The 17,026-nt window shown below is 36.1% G+C and overlaps 1 protein-coding gene and 1 pseudogene across 3 annotated transcripts in view; both read right to left on the minus strand.

The window, feature by feature from the left end:
• The window catches only part of TRAK2 (trafficking kinesin protein 2), a 63,677-nt gene that overhangs the window by 14,922 nt on the left and 31,729 nt on the right, over positions 1 to 17,026 (minus strand). For all 3 annotated transcript variants that reach the window (XM_004262862.4, XM_033430042.2, XM_049711950.1), the window contains 7 exons: positions 8,835 to 8,911; positions 7,191 to 7,307; positions 5,985 to 6,194; positions 5,245 to 5,323; positions 3,655 to 3,785; positions 3,150 to 3,224; positions 2,086 to 2,223 (listed from right to left, as the gene is read on the minus strand). In XM_004262862.4, the coding sequence (XP_004262910.1) occupies positions 2,086 to 2,223; positions 3,150 to 3,224; positions 3,655 to 3,785; positions 5,245 to 5,323; positions 5,985 to 6,194; positions 7,191 to 7,307; positions 8,835 to 8,911 (827 nt within the window). The remainder of the gene's footprint in view (positions 1 to 2,085; positions 2,224 to 3,149; positions 3,225 to 3,654; positions 3,786 to 5,244; positions 5,324 to 5,984; positions 6,195 to 7,190; positions 7,308 to 8,834; positions 8,912 to 17,026) is intronic.
• LOC117201678 (WASH complex subunit 3-like) overlaps positions 1 to 17,026 on the minus strand; it is a 105,269-nt pseudogene that overhangs the window by 5,599 nt on the left and 82,644 nt on the right.

The raw sequence follows: 17,026 nt of genomic DNA on the forward strand, positions 1-17,026 counted from the left end.
ATAAACATGTAAAGCTTTTATAATATAAAAAATTGTTAAAAGAAAAATAAGTAAGCTTCCCCTTCCCCTGGTCAGGGATGAAGATTCAACTAGCATGGGTGTCATGCTCAGTGGGGCTGTGCTAACAATGACTAGAACTGGAGGTACTGGTGTGAACTCATGATTTTAAATATATATATAAACATAGGTATGAATGTAAAGACAGATATAGATGTGTTTATGTAGGTGTATATGAACCTACACATATTTCCTAGCTCTATCTGTTGAGGGGACCTCAAAGCAAAGGTACTCTAGTGGCACTGGATACCTAGCACCCAGATTTTGGATTCTAAATATCATTTCTCATTAAAAATAACCAGAGCTCCTTGGAGAATGGCTGATCCCAGGACTGGGCCAGGGAAAGGGCAAGAGAAGCTTGAAGGAGATCCCACTGGTCATATCTTGGACAATTTAAGTATCAAAATAAAAAACAGTAATAATGGATTATAATCCACTGATTAAAATAGGAATCCCTGAGTCTATACTGACATAACCAAATGAACAAATGAATAAATAAATGACACAGAAAAGCTCTAACTTATAAAAGAATGCCAATTAAAAAAAGTTGAAAAAATGATGGAATTAAAAAGTCACCATTGGCAATTATCATAGTAATAACTGAGTCAGATACATCCCCATCAATGGGTGCTAAAACTAGTGGGTAAAGGCTTGATGAGGAACAGAATATTTAAACAGTCTCAAAGTATCACCCCCAAAATAGTAATTTTGATCACTTGGTTAAGGTAGTATCTGACAATTTTCATCAATGCAAAGTTAATTTAGTAACATTAATTCAATTAACTATTAACAATAATTAACTTTACAATGGAAAAAACTGGCAGATACTACCTTAACCAAGCGATCAAAGTTAATTAATATCATCAGCAATGGGAAAAAGAGACAATGTGTGCCTTGTAATACAATGTTCTGAGAAGAACATGGCATTACCTAAATCTAATTGTGGGGAAACAACAGACAAACCCAAACTGAGGACATTCTACAAAGGTCATGAAGGACAAAACAAAGACAGAAGAACTGTCTCCGATTGAAACAACCAAATGCAATGTATTCTTCAAAGGACACTGTTGGGACAATTGGCAAAATTTAAATGGTTCTGTGGATGAGACAGAGATAGTATTGTATCAATGTCAATATCCAGAAGTTGATGGTTATGTGTTGTCATGTAGGAGAATGTCCTTGAGAGTATCCTTGTTTTTAATAAATACACACAGAATTATTAAGGGGTAATAGGGTTATCTGCAACTTACTGTTAAATGGTCCAGAAAAAATAAGAGAACAATATGACAAATGCAGTAAAATATTAAATTTGAGAAATCTAGATGATGGATATATGAGTTTTTTGTACTATTGTTGGAACGTTATCCTAAGTTTAAAATTACCTCAAAATTAAAAATTAAAAAATATTCTGTCCCAATATTCTCTAGAAAATCTATTATAATTTATAGTTTCAGTCTTTTAAAAAATTTCACAGGATTGCAAGTGTTTAAGAACTAGATTATTAAAATAACTCTTTGAACCAACATTACAAATTCGGGCATAAACTCAGAAGTTTTCATTAATTTCTCTATTTCAAAAAAAAAGATTGTTTATTAAGGAATCAAATCAATATGATTCCTGCTCTCATGGGACTTACACTCTAACTGAAGTTAAATATAGCAAGAAACTCAAGCTCTGTTAAAAGAGGTTTTAAATGTTCAGAGCACTATTTGAATAAGTGGTATGTGGTGGGATTAGGGTAAGGAGGATGACTGAAGTTTAAGTAACTCTATGGGACACAGACCTAAACTTAATTTCCTTAGGGTTCATCTCATACAATAAATCTGGAAGGTCAACTGTTAGAAGGAAGGCTACAATAAATAAAGACTATTAAGGTAGATACAGATATGCAAACGAAGGCCTAAATCAATAATTAAATTCAATCAACAAGGACAAACCATGTTACCTCTTCTCAAGATGCTTTACACCATTAGAAACCATATTATTCTCAGGACCATCTAATCCCAAGTTTCTTTCTCAGTTCCTTACCCCAGAAAAAACTCCGTATGGTTGGGCGAAGTAGAGATGAGCAGCAGGGCCAGATCTATTCCGAAGTTCCTTTATTTCTTCTTGCGATTCATGTAACATTCCCAGACACTCCATATTCCTGTCTTGTAACTCATGCAGCTGAAAGATAGGATGGCAATTAGTGTTCCTTATTATATTCTCAAAATGACAATGGGGAAAAAATCCCATTGGGATAAATTTAAATTTTATCCAGAGGACTAATTTTATGAATTTAAATTTAAGACAAAGACTCTGAAACAGACTAAGCAAGGAAAGTATATATATTTCAAGCTGCCAGATTTAGGGGTGTCTTGGCCAGCATTATATATATGCATGATTTCCTAAAAACGTGAAATGTAGCTGAGACAACCATAACTGTCAATTCAATATTTAATGCTTCCTATCCTTAAAAGAAAAAACTTATAGAGGAAGTATAATAGCTATGGTCAAGTTAGTTTAGTGGAATATTAGATATGTATATTTTTAAACATAATGAACATGAATGAACTATGAAGTCTGTAAATGACAAGATCAAGTCTACAAAGTATTTAATAAGATGTCAGGGTGCTCAATCATCCTAAACAAGTAGTTTCTTCTCCCTTGTTTCAAAATTTCCTTATAGTTAGATACACAAGCATGTTAAAAGAGTACATAATTTTAACTTCAAAAATTTCTTCAAGTGTGTTATGTGGGCTAGATCATCAGCATCAATAGGGCTAGGGGTGCTTATTAAAAAATGCAGATTATCTTATTTTAAAAACTGTTGGGTTAGTTAATATAGACCTGTAAAAGGGTCATATATTCCTAAAGAATCTTATAAACTCAAGGTTTTCCTATTAATCAAGAAGGATGTTGTCTTGTTACTATTATTTTAGAGACAGAATCTTTAAAAAGCTTTACTTCTTAGATCTCATAATTTTCAGCTTAATCTTCTGTTGTTGTTTTAAATCTGTTTATCACCTTTAGCCATTCTTATTCACAAAGAAGAAAGGAACTATTCATTCCTCCCCTCCCATATAGCACAAGATAAAGGAAGATTTCATTACCTCCATCGTCAGTTGTCTTTGGGCATCTTTGGAAGCTTGGAGGTGAAGTCTCAGCTCTTCCTTCTCAATCACATGCTAACAACATATTAAAAGAGACATGTGAAGCCTTCCCATATAAAATACAGGTTACTCTCTTTTTAAGACATCTTAAGACGTATTTCAGGGATATAGTCCAGAGGATTATCAAAAGGTAACCTTTCAAAAGCCAAATAAGTGCAATAAAATGGGCAGAATACAAAATCCATCAAGGTGTTCAGAGGACGATGAGCATGAATCAGTAGTTCACATCACAACTTTCTGAGGAAAATCCATTTTATGGAAAGAAATAGTGATTTGAAAGTAGTTATTCATGATATTTCATGACAGAAGACTAAAACAGCAATCAGACTAAAGCAATGTAAAAGGGTGGGGACTATGTTTCTTTTGCTTAATGTATCTAGCACTTAGCAGAGTGCATAGTACTAGGTCAGTGCTTAACAAACATCTGTTGAATGAATGAACCTACTTCTTTAAGTTTGTGCTGAAGATCTACAATCTGAGACAAGAGAGAGGAAATCTCTTCTTGGTAACGAATCAGTTCATCACTCTTCCCAGACAATTCTTCAGTCATTCTGGACATCTGAGCATTTGTTTCACCTGGAAAACAAAATAAAAAACTTAAAATTAATATAAATGTAGGGCAGAGGTTGGTAAACTATGGCCTGTGGGCCAAATCCTGTTTTGTAACAAGCACTGGACTATCGTGAATTGCTTTTTCTCTAACATAAATTTAAAATAATAAACCCAGATAACCCAATAGAGAAAATTAAAGATTCTTCTGAAATAGACTAATGCTGGGAATTTAATAGGAAGCACTGAAGCTAAAAAGAGATAACTTGTAAAGGCAAGCAAGCTAAAGATTCTGCCTCAATCTTTTTCTTTATGAAGGACAAGAAGGCTGAAAAGAGATAGGTGAATTATATATCTTTGCAAGGGCCAAGACATTTATGTCTTTGAAAACTCTTCAGGAATGTAAATAAGATCCCAAAAGAAATGAAAATCAAACTTAACAAATCTAACAAAGGAATATTTCCAGAATGGAACAGTCACAATCTGTAAAAGCTACTGAGATGCTTCTGTAGGAGAGACTTTCTGGGATACCCAGCAAACTGAGTAGGGCCTCTAAAGCAATTCTTACAATGCAGCATTCTTGCATGCTTTAGAATTCCACCGGGGAAATAAACCTTTGTTTCATATAAAAATTTTGACATCTAAACCCAAGTGGCAAAGCTATTTCTAAGTGTTATATAAAACTATTTTTAAATCGATGGAAAGTCTATAGCAATTCAAAGGATGGCAATAAGGAGACAGGAGACCAGAATATAAGCTCTTAGGTAAGTCATTGCTTTTTGTTTTTAAAGTGTAAAAGGTGGGTAATGATAGTGTTGATGGAGAAGATTCAATTCACATTACTCTGGTTCTCTAATATTCTGTGCAAGGTACCACATTCTGAAGCCCACAGCTCAAATGATCTGATATGTTGTTATCATACCTTCTCTTTCAACATAAAAGGCTATATATATCAATATTTATAAAGAGATTAAAATTTTTTCTCTAGTAAAGCTGATCTTTTTCCAACTGATTTACTTTTAAAAATTTTAGGTAACAATACAAGAAAGTAAAATATATTCCTTTATAGACACAGAGCTGGCATTTAACAAATACTCATTGAGTGTTACGTTTTACACCATCATTTAAGCCCTAGATTTGCTACTAATCAGTTTTCTGACTTTGGCAAATCATATTCTCTATAGGACTATTTCCTCATCAACAAAATAAGAGCTTTGGTTACTTTCATTCTAACACGCTATAATGGGTAGAAATATAGGTCTTTATTTAATGATGATGACAATTTGAAACAAAGATACTTCTTAAAAGTACATATGGTACTTTATTTAGAGTTGTGGGCTCAATGTGATATTCCAAGATTTTCAGCAATTATTTAAAATTGTTTCTTGAGATGCTTCTATTGAAACCATTGACCTAATTTCTGAGTTAGTGATATCCTACCAAAGAACTGCCCAAAGGCTATAAAACAGAATACATTAACACTTACGAAGTTCTTTAACACAATCACTGACAAGCTGTTGTTCCTTCTCTTCATAGGTAATCGTTTCTGTCTTTATGTGACAAGCCTTCAAGAAAAAAAAAAATCAGTATGTGATATTATCTTCTAATGATTTTATAGTATTAACTAAAAAAATCTTTACTACTTATTTAAAGATAAAAGTTCATCACTTACAAAGGAAAACAAAAACTCATAAAGCTTTATCTATCATAAAATAAAGACCATGGAAAAGGACATGACAAATATCTCCCCCTTATTCCTCTCAGGGCCTTTGCACATGTCTACTCATCCCCACCCCAACCCCTCCCCTCCACTACATATATCTCTGATAGGCTAACCCTTAGCCTCAGCTAAAATGTCACATCTTTAAGTAGGACTTCTTTGATCCATTCCCCAACCCCCCATTATATAAGCTCATGAAACACTGTAGTTTTCCAATATAGTTCTTAACTTAGTTGTAATTATTTAGTTATTTGTGTAAACTCCACAAGCTATATATTCTATGCTGTGCCTTTCTCTATTCCACCTGTCAGCTTGCTATTATCCACTTTTCAGTGGGATCTAAGTAACAATGGAGGGCAAGCACCTGTGCCTTGGCTGTCACCACCCACCCCCACTGGAATGTCAATAGCAAGTCATTAGTTATGCCATATTTCACCTCAATACTACCTGGACCTAAACCTTATAGCCTTTAAGGTAAAGGAGAGTGAGAATTAAGTTGACTGTACCTTGGATCGAAGAACCATATTCTCTTCTTCCAGTTCCTTGAGCTTTTCTTGCAGCATGTCCAACTGCAGCAAACCTTGAGATAAGCTAAAGGACTCATTGAAGCGAAGAGGTGTAGAGCAGCTGGAATCAGTTTCACTCTCTTCAGAAGCAATGGAGACAACTCGAAGTAACTCATCTTTCTTGGACAGCTCATGCTGCAGTTGATTAACCTGTACATCAAAAGGGTTTGATTTACAAGATGGTCTTTATTTTGCATTATTTACAACTAATATAGCTTCTAATTCACGGAGCAATTGTTTCTCACCATACAACAAAGTCATAAAATCAGCTGTTAGGTTTTACTGACTAAAGTAACAAGGGCTACAAAGAGAGTAACAAACCTCAGATACTTCCTAAGCTATAATTTTAGAGCATTAACTCAACAAATACAGCTTTTTCTATACTAGGTGAAAAGAAAAGCCAATTTCCATATTCTATATAATGGGAATATAGGAGGAAAATTTCACATAAGATGATACATTCACAGTTCAAAACAAAACAAAATGGAAGAAACTTCAAAATATCAGAATAGAACCTTAGTTCAAATTCTCATCCTAAAGGTTTGTATTTTTTAAGCTGCATAACTATACATGACTTCCCAACTTTAGTTCTAGGGAATAAGTACTTTTAACACAAAGACTTGAATGTTATTAAATATGATGATTTATAAAGTATAAATGAAACCAGATAATAACAAATTATGGAAGATTTAAAATGTAACCATTCAAATTAATAATAAATCAGTTCTCACTAAAAATATTTATTGCTATGGGATAAATATAGTTTCAAAAATTTCTTTTCCTTTTCTTTTCTCCTTTTGTTTGGGTTTCTGAATAAAGATACTTCCTTTGGGTATCTATTATTTGGGGGTACACTTTTTAAAAATAAATTTAAGATAAGATCACACAAAAAGTCTATAGGAAGGAGTAAGGATAAAGTGTTAGAATCTAAGCAGGATGCCACAAGTACTGTAGGTACTGAATACAAGCTTTTAAATAGACTAAGGTAGAGTCACTGAGTACTCCTCTGTACAATAACACCTCATTTCTCTACTGGTTAGTTTAATGGATACTACTGTCATCACTTCAGGGACACCCAGGAAAATAAATTCTCCATTTCCCAAGACCTAATTGCTTCATGCTGCAAATACTTGATCCAAGACTTACTTGATCAAAGGCTTGTCCCAGTTGCTCCTCGAGGGCTTCATTGTGCTCAGACAAGGCATGGTTCCGCTTTAAGAGAGCTTGTCCAATTCGAGCAGCTAGCTCCAGATCACGATCCCTCTGTTAAAATACCAAACACATCTTTTGAGTACAAACAAAATTAAGTGGTAGTTTAAAATTCTGCAGTCATTTTTGCTAAACTCAAAAGCAATGTCCTAGAAAGCATCAAGATCCATTTTAATGCCCAGATATTGCAAATGAATACAGGGCCTGACACACAAATGATGTTTAGTATACATTAATCAAATGGATGACCACCATAGTTATAAATGAAAGAGGGCATTTCTTGATATCAAGTGAGGTTTACTGATCACCCATTAATTAGGATAGAGCAACCCAACTTTTCAACTTATGACTTTAGGGACTTACAAAATCAATATAGTCTTTAAAAATGGGGACAGGGCCTGACACAGAGTAAAAGCCAAATAAATATTTGTTGAATGCATTTGTCTATTAAGCATGGTAATGATACAGTAGGCAGGTTGAATACAGTTCCAATTAGGGCAAAGCTTATATGCATTCAGAGCCAGAGACTTAGTCAAGAGCCCTATTGTCAACTGGTATAAGAATCATGATGTGAAATAAAATAGGGGATATAATAGACTGGACATTTTGAGGCTACAGGGTTCTTCTTAGAGTGTAGAAAAGAAGGGAGTCTGAAGAAATTGGTGGTAATGATGCAGGGAAGCCTATAGAAAAGTCAAGCAAGGCAAGAGTTACTCTTTCTGGGTAGATGGTGATACTTAGCAAGGCATAGGAATCCTCGACATGGTGGTGGTGAGGATTGTATTCTGTAAGGTGGAAAACTATCAATATACATCTGAGTGCCTTATAGTATATGAGAATGGGTTCCACTTACATTAATCACTGTAAATAAAATTATGCTTCTATTTTTTTGGTCCACAGCAACATGAAAACAGGTGGATGGATTATCTCCAAATTTTCAAGGCCCACTTACCTCATTTTCAACATAGGCTAAGTGGCATACACAAAATCATTCTGGGGAGCTGCTGGGGGTTAGGGGAGCATATGGGGAGAAGGGTACTTCAAAGAGAAAGACTGAAATTTCCATCAGATCAACTGAAATTGAAGCATAGGGAGATACCTCTTGACCGCCACTTCGAAGAGATATACTATACACACTAAAAATGTCATGGACAAAGTGAGCTCAAATAATAGCCTGAATAAAAGTAGAAAAGGGAAGATGCTTCAAACTATTGGTGTTGATTTGCAATGGAGCTGCTTCTTGAATGGGCAGCTCTGTTTTCAGGGTGAGTGACACCAAGGATTTACTTAAAAAAATTTTTTTTTAAAAGATTGCTTTTCTAGGACAGAGAAGCCAGCCAGCACCATTATAACACAACAACAAAAAATTAAGCCCTCTACAATTTCATAACAATAAACTTCAGGAGCCATCTTCTTTGGAATGCCAGTTGGTATGCCAGTTGTTCTATCTGTAACAACCTTATACAGAACAACCTAGAGCAAAGACATCATCATTTTTCATTGATATGCAAATTTGATAGATTCTAAATGATCTTTAAGTTTTAGCTTTTTGTACTGGAGAAGAAAAAGACATATTCCTACCTCTGCCAGGAGATGTGTAACCATGTCGATGTCATTGTAAGTTTTGGTCATCTGCTCCACCCTGTCTGTGCCTAGAACTAAGATAGTTAAAAACAACAGTTAATAGGATATAGAAATAACACAAAGTTTTAAACAGTCATAAGAATTGAAAGATAACAACACAACAAACAACCCGGGCTTTTACAAAAAGCAATTCAGAATAAAAAAATAGGTGAAAAAAGAAAAGGGAAAGAAATATTTCATGTGTTAGACACTCAGGAAATAGACCAATTACTACAAACAAAATGTACATCATACAATAAATTAAGAAAGTATCAAATGATCACAAGGCAGCTACCTCCTGACTGTCTCCTCTTCCCTTGGTAAGACTGGAACTTTGGGGACTTCCCTGGTAACGCAGTGGTTAAGAATCCACCTGCCAATGCAGGGTACATGGGTTCGAGCTCTGGTCCAGGAAGATTCTACATGCCGCAGAGCAACTAAGCCCGTGCGCCACAACTACTAAAGCCCGTGTGCCTAGAGCCCATGCTCTGCAACAAGAGAAGCCACCGCAGTGAGAAGCCTGTGTACCACAGTGAAGAGTAGCCCCCGCTCGCCACAACTAGAGGAAGCCCATGCGCAGCATCGAAGACCCAATGCAGCCAAAAATAAATAAATAAATAAATAAATAAAATTTAAAAAAAAGATTGGAACTTTGGTTCACTCACACTAGAGAATGTGGGACTGGAGAATGAATTGAACCACCCATTGTTTTACATCCTAATCTAAATTAAAGTTATTGAGGGGCGAGTTCACGAGGAGTTATGTATAAAGGAATTTAATTAGAATTCCGTTGTGATTATCTTGAACATCTATGATCACCTGTCATGTGAGCTAATATCAATAAACAAGGAATAGGACTTGTAGGACTTCTTGTAATTCTATTATGAACCATAACACTTTTTAGCTTAATTAAAAATCCTTTTTCTTTATGATAAGCTTAATCATATGTAGGCCTTTGCTATAAACGAAACTGTATACTACAGTATTCCTTGCATAACTCAAACCCATTATTTCTGGCACTCCATAAATTCAGGAACTGCACTTGACTAATTTAGCTCCAAAGAAAAGAACAGATATGATCCTAATGATTCCACAATCACAATAAGCAATACCTTTTTAAGGTAATGATGCATAATAAAAGAGGGATCTTTTGACTTTGGAGTGCATTACATGAAACAGACTTGTGTTTGACTTAGACTGCTTTTAAAATTAGTTTGCCTTGAAGTGTGAAAAATCAGAGGTTTGAAGCAGAAAAGCTGAATTCACATATTTGAGTGAGCTTGAACAAGTCACTTACCCATTCTGAGATTCAGATTCCACATTTATAATATGAAGCTGATAACCTCTCACAAGGTCATTGGGAGGTTCAAATATGATAATCTACTAAGTAGTATTTAGTAAACTGCTAAGTATCATGTAACTATTTACACCTATACTCTTTAAACACAACTGGTATGTATGAAACAGCCCTGATTTAAAATTCTCTGTAAATAATGCACTGAGTTGGCAGCAGAAACTATGATTTATGTCATCTATACTTCTTTAGTCCCATCTTAACACTTAAGGTTGCTCAAAAGACACCATTAGATAGGTTTTACTTTAATCTGAGCTTTTAATTTTTCTTCTTAGCACTACTGCTTAAAATGAAACTGGGAATTGGGACTTGCATGGTGGCGCAGTGGTTAAGAATCTGCCTTCCAATGTAGGGGACGCAGGTTCGATCCCTGGTCAGGGAACTAGATCCCATGTGCATGCACAACTAAGGAGCCCGCTGGCCACAACTAAGGAGCACATGTGACATAACTAAGGAGCCCATGAGCCGCAACTAAGGAGCCTGCCTGCTGCAACTAAGACCCGGCGCAACCAAAATAAATAAATAAATAAATATAAAAAAAATAAAAATTAAAAAATATGAAACAGGGAATTACCCAGAGCTTAATTATTAATGATAGTCTTACTTCTAGTTAAAAGTAAAACAAAGTGTTGGGTTGATAGTGTTAGGAGATAGCTGAAAAAGTTTTAAATTGAAAATAAGAAAACTAAAAACAACAACAACAAAAACACTAGAAAGAAACATTTTTACTCCCAAAGAAATTTTATTTACAAGTAGAGAATTTTTACTTATTAGTATAAATTAAACTATAATTTAACCTCAGGGATAAGGGAAATAGGCTTTTGGGCCAGGAATCTTCACAGTTTAACTTGGTAGCATAGCAGGAACAAAGGATTAAAAATTAAGGCAGGGGCTTCCCTGGTGGCGCAGTGGTTGAGAGTCCGCCTGCTGATGCAGGGGACATGGGTTCGTGCCCCGGTCTGGGAAGATCCCATATGCCGTGGAGCAGCTAGGCCCGTGAGCAGTGGCCGCTGAACCTGCCCGTCTGGAGCCTGTGCTCCGCAACGGGAGAGGCCCGCATAGCACACACACACACAAAAAAAAACAAAAAACAAAAAAAAAAATTAAGGCAGTTACTAACAGTGTGTGGTCTCTTCTACTGCTTGTCTCAATAATACACGGGAAAAAAATCAAGTCAATATATCTACACTCTAAACTACAGAAAACTAGCCAATGGTTGCAAAAACAAATGTAATGCAGGGCAGTGGGTCTCAACTCCAGATTCTAATTTAATTCATTTGGAGGAAGTCCAGGGCACAGGTAGTACGTAAAATATGCCAGATGTTCTGACGTGAAGCTAGGGATGGAAACTACTGATCCAGGGTTAACACTCAAAGCAAGAACCAGCAATCCTGGAGACTCAGTTAAAAAGTTTTTATACAACTAATTTAAAAAATACATGACATGGCTTATATTATACGACTGATAAGAGTTGAAGATGAAGTGGCAAATTTAATCTGAAGTCAAACCAGTAAACTAAGGATGTAATAAAATACTGTGAGGTACCAGTCACACATGATGAAAGGGGAAAAGAAAATGAAGGACACAGTAATACAGAAAAGAAGTGTTTAGAATAAAATATGTTTTAGTGAGGAGAAACTAAAATATATTTCCCATAAGTGCTTACCATCTGTCATAGTCTGACAATTTAAAGCTGAACCTTAAGAAGTTACCTAGTTTAATGATCTCTTTTTCTTATATGAGGAAACTTGACTAAGAGGAATTATGTGACATGTCCAAGACAGCAAAGCAAACTATTAGTGGCAAAGCCAATATAATAATGAGGTGATAACAACTCCCGTCTCACAAGGTCATAAGAAAAAACTTGGGTCTGCTCATTCTCAGTGACGGGAATGGGCTCTTTGCACCATGTTGCTGTTTCTACCACAGTCCCACCAAGATCAAAAGGCTTTTATCTGATGAAATATTAGAGTATTTATCTGTGAACACAAGTTATAAAACAACATACGTACCATTTTATTTATTTATTTAATTTTTGGGGTATGCGGGCCTCTCACTGTTGTGGCCTCTCCCATTGCGGAGCACAGGCTCCGGACGCGCAGGCTCAGCGGCCATGGCTCACCGGCCTAGCTGCTCCGTGGCATGTGGGATCTTCCCGGACCGGGGCACGAACCCGTGTGCCTTGCATTGGCAGACGGGCTCTCAACCACTGCGTCACCAGGGAAGCCCCATTTTTGTTTTTAACGTGTGAGTATATCTATACATGTCTATACACGAGAGAGGCTGGAAGGCTATAAATCAAAATGTTAATAGTGGTTATCTCTGAGTGGGGGTTATGGTTGATCTGTTGTTTTCTGTTCAGTTTTTTGCTAATTTTCCATGAAGAACAAATGTTATCATTGCAATCAAAAAGTAGCAGCTCTTGTTAAGAGGTTTCAAAAAGGAAAAATGAATTTTCAAATGCTTAAATATTTATTACAGTAAAGAAGTTAGATAATGCAACCAGAATTCTCCAATTCTTATGTTTTAAGTGAAACAGTCTATAGACCACCAAGCCCCAATGGCTGGGCCATCTCAACTGCACTGAGCTGCTCAATTCATAGAGGAACACAAAGCACAGAGGAACACAAAGGATTCCTCTCTGCAGCCTAATCAGTTCTGTCTTCTCTTCTTTAACACAATACTCCTGATAAAGATAGGCTGCTTGGGATGATTCCAAAAGTACTCAGGGCAAAGCTCTTAAGTATTCTCTTGGCATTTAAGTATTGTGATTAAATGCTTCCAAAGCGATAGACTAATTCTTCACTGTAGTAACCAAGAATTCAGGGCCAAGCAGGCTGACTTTATTATAATTCTATCAAATACTATTTTTCCTTCAGTTCTCAGAGGTTAAAATAAAATATGTTAAATGGTACAGAAATTACCAATGCTCCTTGCTTGTTTCCAGACATGAGCTTTCTAACTCTCTAAGAACAAATTATATATCAGGGAGAAAATAAACATTTGTACAGAACATTTTTGGTTTCTGAAGGTTGTTAGTTAATGTTCAACATTTTTGGTTAATATTTGGAGAATCTAATATTCTTGAAAAAACATGGGGAGATATACATAAGCACTTCACTAATTCTTACTCTATGTTATATCTGCGTAATTTCACATCAACCATCCCCCAATCATTTTCAGGATGGAAAATGCCAATGTTAATCCACTTTGATATCCCTGTTATTTATATGAGATGGTTCTTGAATAGTTCTCATATGTCCTTTTACAAGGTCTAGAGTTTTTACCCCAATTATCTAATTTTTAAAAGACTTCTAATCTTTCATCACTCTCCAAACCTCCCACACCAAAAAACAAAAGCAAGACAACAGAAACCAAAAATGAAACACACAGTTTCACATGGCAGAGTAAAACCTAGAATAACTCCTGATAACTACGGACAGGTCTTGAGGTTTTAACCCCAAAGAAGTGGTTCTTGCTACTATAATACAGAGAACATTTCTGCAATACAAAAAACTGCCTTCAAAAGAACTGAGGCAGAACAAAAAGGAGGCTGGTGATATATACGGTCTAGGACAGCCTTTCTCTACAGGGTTCCAGGCGAGAATTAAGCCCCATAGATAATGCTTTGAGTGACAATGTTTTCAATTCTCTGACAAATAATACCTACCTAGTACATAATGTAGAGGTGATAAGGTAATTCATTCTACAATAGATGTCTTAGGGCATATGGCTTAATTCTTCTGTGGAACTGGTTGCGAGGAATTATGAATCCGCTAACCTCTACAACTTGACTTATGGTTAATGCTTCCTGAACATTATCTGTTGTATTTCCTTTCTTGCCAGTACAGGTTAATGATTTTCAAGGGCAGAGTTGAGGAAAAGTATAACTATCAACCAGAAGTAATAATTTCTACAATCTATTTCTCTGCAAAATTCTACACCCTCCCTAATTCCTAAAATTCTCCAATTAATGTCACTGTGAAATGGCCATATGGCTTTGGTGACAAAGCTTTAGATCAGTGTTTCTCAAATCTGAGTGTGCACCAGTACCATCAGGAGGACTTGTTAAAATAGACGGGCCCCACCCCCAGAGTTTCTGAATCAGTAGATCTGGGATGGATCTTTTTACTTAAGGATCTGTGTTTTTAGCAAGTGATATTATATGTCATTAATGATGTGTAATTATTACACATCATTAATGACATATAATATCACTTGGTACTTGTAATTAATGATGCCTTAATTACAACTTATATAACCACCCCCCTTTTTCTTATGCATTAGGAAGTGGTACAGGAGATCCCTTACTCCCAAATAAAAAATACCCTGAAGGGCAGATCAGGTTTCTATTTTTAGCCTTCACACGAACAAATAAATGGTACTTTCTGTCACAGTGTGATCTGATCGCACTGCTTGCCCCATGTCACTGTGGGGCTCTCTCTTAATAAAATTAAGAAAACCCTGCACGCAAAACATTCTTTGAGTATCTTAAACTTTGTGTGTGTAAGGCAGGGACTAGGAGAGAATTACTTTTTTGGACCTACCCATTGTTTACTTTTAAAATAAAACACTTGAGAGCAATCTCTTTCTGGTTTGGTAGGGGCTTCAAAGAACAACCAGTGTCCTTTTATTCATGTGAGATAGGTTCCCATCCCAAAACCTTGCCCATGTTTCCTTCCAAATTTCTTTATTTTCTTCTCATGGCTCTTTCAATTTCTTTGTGTTATATAAGAGAGAAAGTGCCTCTGCCTGTGCCGCCTCTTTTTATTAGCTGCTATAATTCATTTTAATGAGCATGAGTATCTACTGGCATGTGAAGTAAGTCAGGATAAGAAGGGGCTGAAACAGCACCAGGGAGCTGAACCCTAGGATGGCTTGCCGGGGTCTGTAGTAACTATTCTAAACCGCAAATCTTGACATCTCAAGGGGATAGAAAACTGTGGAAAAGGGTAAGAGAATGGTTTATATCATGCTTTTTAAAGTTCTTTTTTTTAAAAAAATTTTTAATTTATTTTTGGCTGCGTTGGCTCTTCATTGCTGTGCGCAGGCTTTCTCTAGTTGTGGTGAGCGGGGGCTACTCCTCGTTGCGGTGTGCAGGCTCCTCATTGAGGTGGCTTCTCTTGTTGCAGAGCACGGGCTCTAGGTGCACGGGCTTCAGTAGTTGCAGCACGAGGGCTCAGTAGTTGTGGTGCACGGGCCTAGTTGCTCCATGGCATGTGGGATCTTCCTGGACCAGGGATCGAACACTTGTCCCCTGCATTGGCAGGAGGAGTCTTAACCACTGTGCCACCAGAGAAGTCCCCGTGATTTTAAAATCTTGGTCAATTTGCTAAACAAAGTAAATCACTTATCTTTTACATTCATAAGATAGAAATTCATAATGAAGTTTATTTATATTTGAGTGAACTGTTAACCCAAAGAATTGATACCTTTAAAATAACAGTGAAATTAAAGTACAGTACAGAGATAAAGTATCAGTGAACGGATGATGATCCTAGCTTCTATGCTTCATGATATTAGGTGTATCATATGTAGTTTAATTTTCAAATTGTTGAAGTGAAAATAGTACCATTAGATGAAAGGAATAGGACACTTTTCCAGATCTTGGAAGTATGGATCTTGTAACATCCTATTAATCTCAAGTTTTAAATTGCTCCCTTGAACACTATGGTTTGTTTATGTAAAGTCCTATAAACCAAGTAGTTTAGAATCTGTTTACCTTTTATTTCCCAGTCTTTTTACTTAAAATTCATCCTAAAAGTAACTCCATTAAATCATGATCTAAGACATCTTTCTAGCTAGTCTCCCTCACTGTCCCCTCCAGCAGCATATAGGACAAAGAACATGTAAACTAAGGGGCACTTTCTATGCTGCTTTATCAGAATAATGACAAACTAAATTTATCCCAATGAAATTTCAGTTTGAAATTTTCTCACAAATCTAAAAACTCAGGGAACAAAGGGAAATGGAAATAAAATAGTGTTCCATTTAAAAAGCATTTTCGAGAAAATCTCAAGCAAGTAACTTCTCAAACTATGAAGTTAAGAAAACCTTAAGGGCCTTAATTTAATATTCAGCTAATTATAAGAATTGTTGAGGACAGAAATACAGTTCTATTTGAGTTCCTAATTCAAGTTTAAACAATGTTTACAATTCTTTTTCTGAGCAGTAAGTAATCTGGTTATAGGAAAGTACCATTAAAAGTTAATGATTACTGGGGCTTCCCTGGTGGCGTAGTGGCTGAGAGTCCGCCTGCCGATGCAGGGGACACGGGTTCATGCCCCAGTCCAGGAAGATCCCACATGCCGCGGAACGGCTGGGCCCGTGAGCCATGGCCGCTGAGCCTGCGCGTCCGGAGCCTGTGCTCCGCAATGGGAGAGGCCACAACAGTGAGAGGCCCGCATACCGCAAAAAAAAAAAAAAAAAAAGGTGTCCTATTTAATTTTGTCATTTTTAAAGAGTGTGGTGTAAAACAGACTTATTTTCAGGACAAATTTGGCTTACTTTCTCACTGAAATATTCTCTGAATCCTTAAGTAAATTATGAAGATTACTATATAGTGTGCACGTATTTCTCCTCGGCATTTTAAAGCTACTTATGTATCTAAGAACTCCGTTTCTTAATGACTTGACAAGTTCCTGTGACTATGTCAGTTTAGTAAGGTAGATTAGAGTCAAAAAGCTGATGGCTCAACATATTAAAGTATTAGGATAATAAATGCTGTGAGATATAAAGGGATATTAAATTTTAAATACTTTCACTACTTTTTTTTTTTAAAGTTCCCTTTTCTCCA

This window comes from Orcinus orca, chromosome 7, assembly GCF_937001465.1.
Source record: "Orcinus orca chromosome 7, mOrcOrc1.1, whole genome shotgun sequence".
Classification (NCBI taxonomy): Eukaryota; Metazoa; Chordata; class Mammalia; order Artiodactyla; family Delphinidae; genus Orcinus; species Orcinus orca.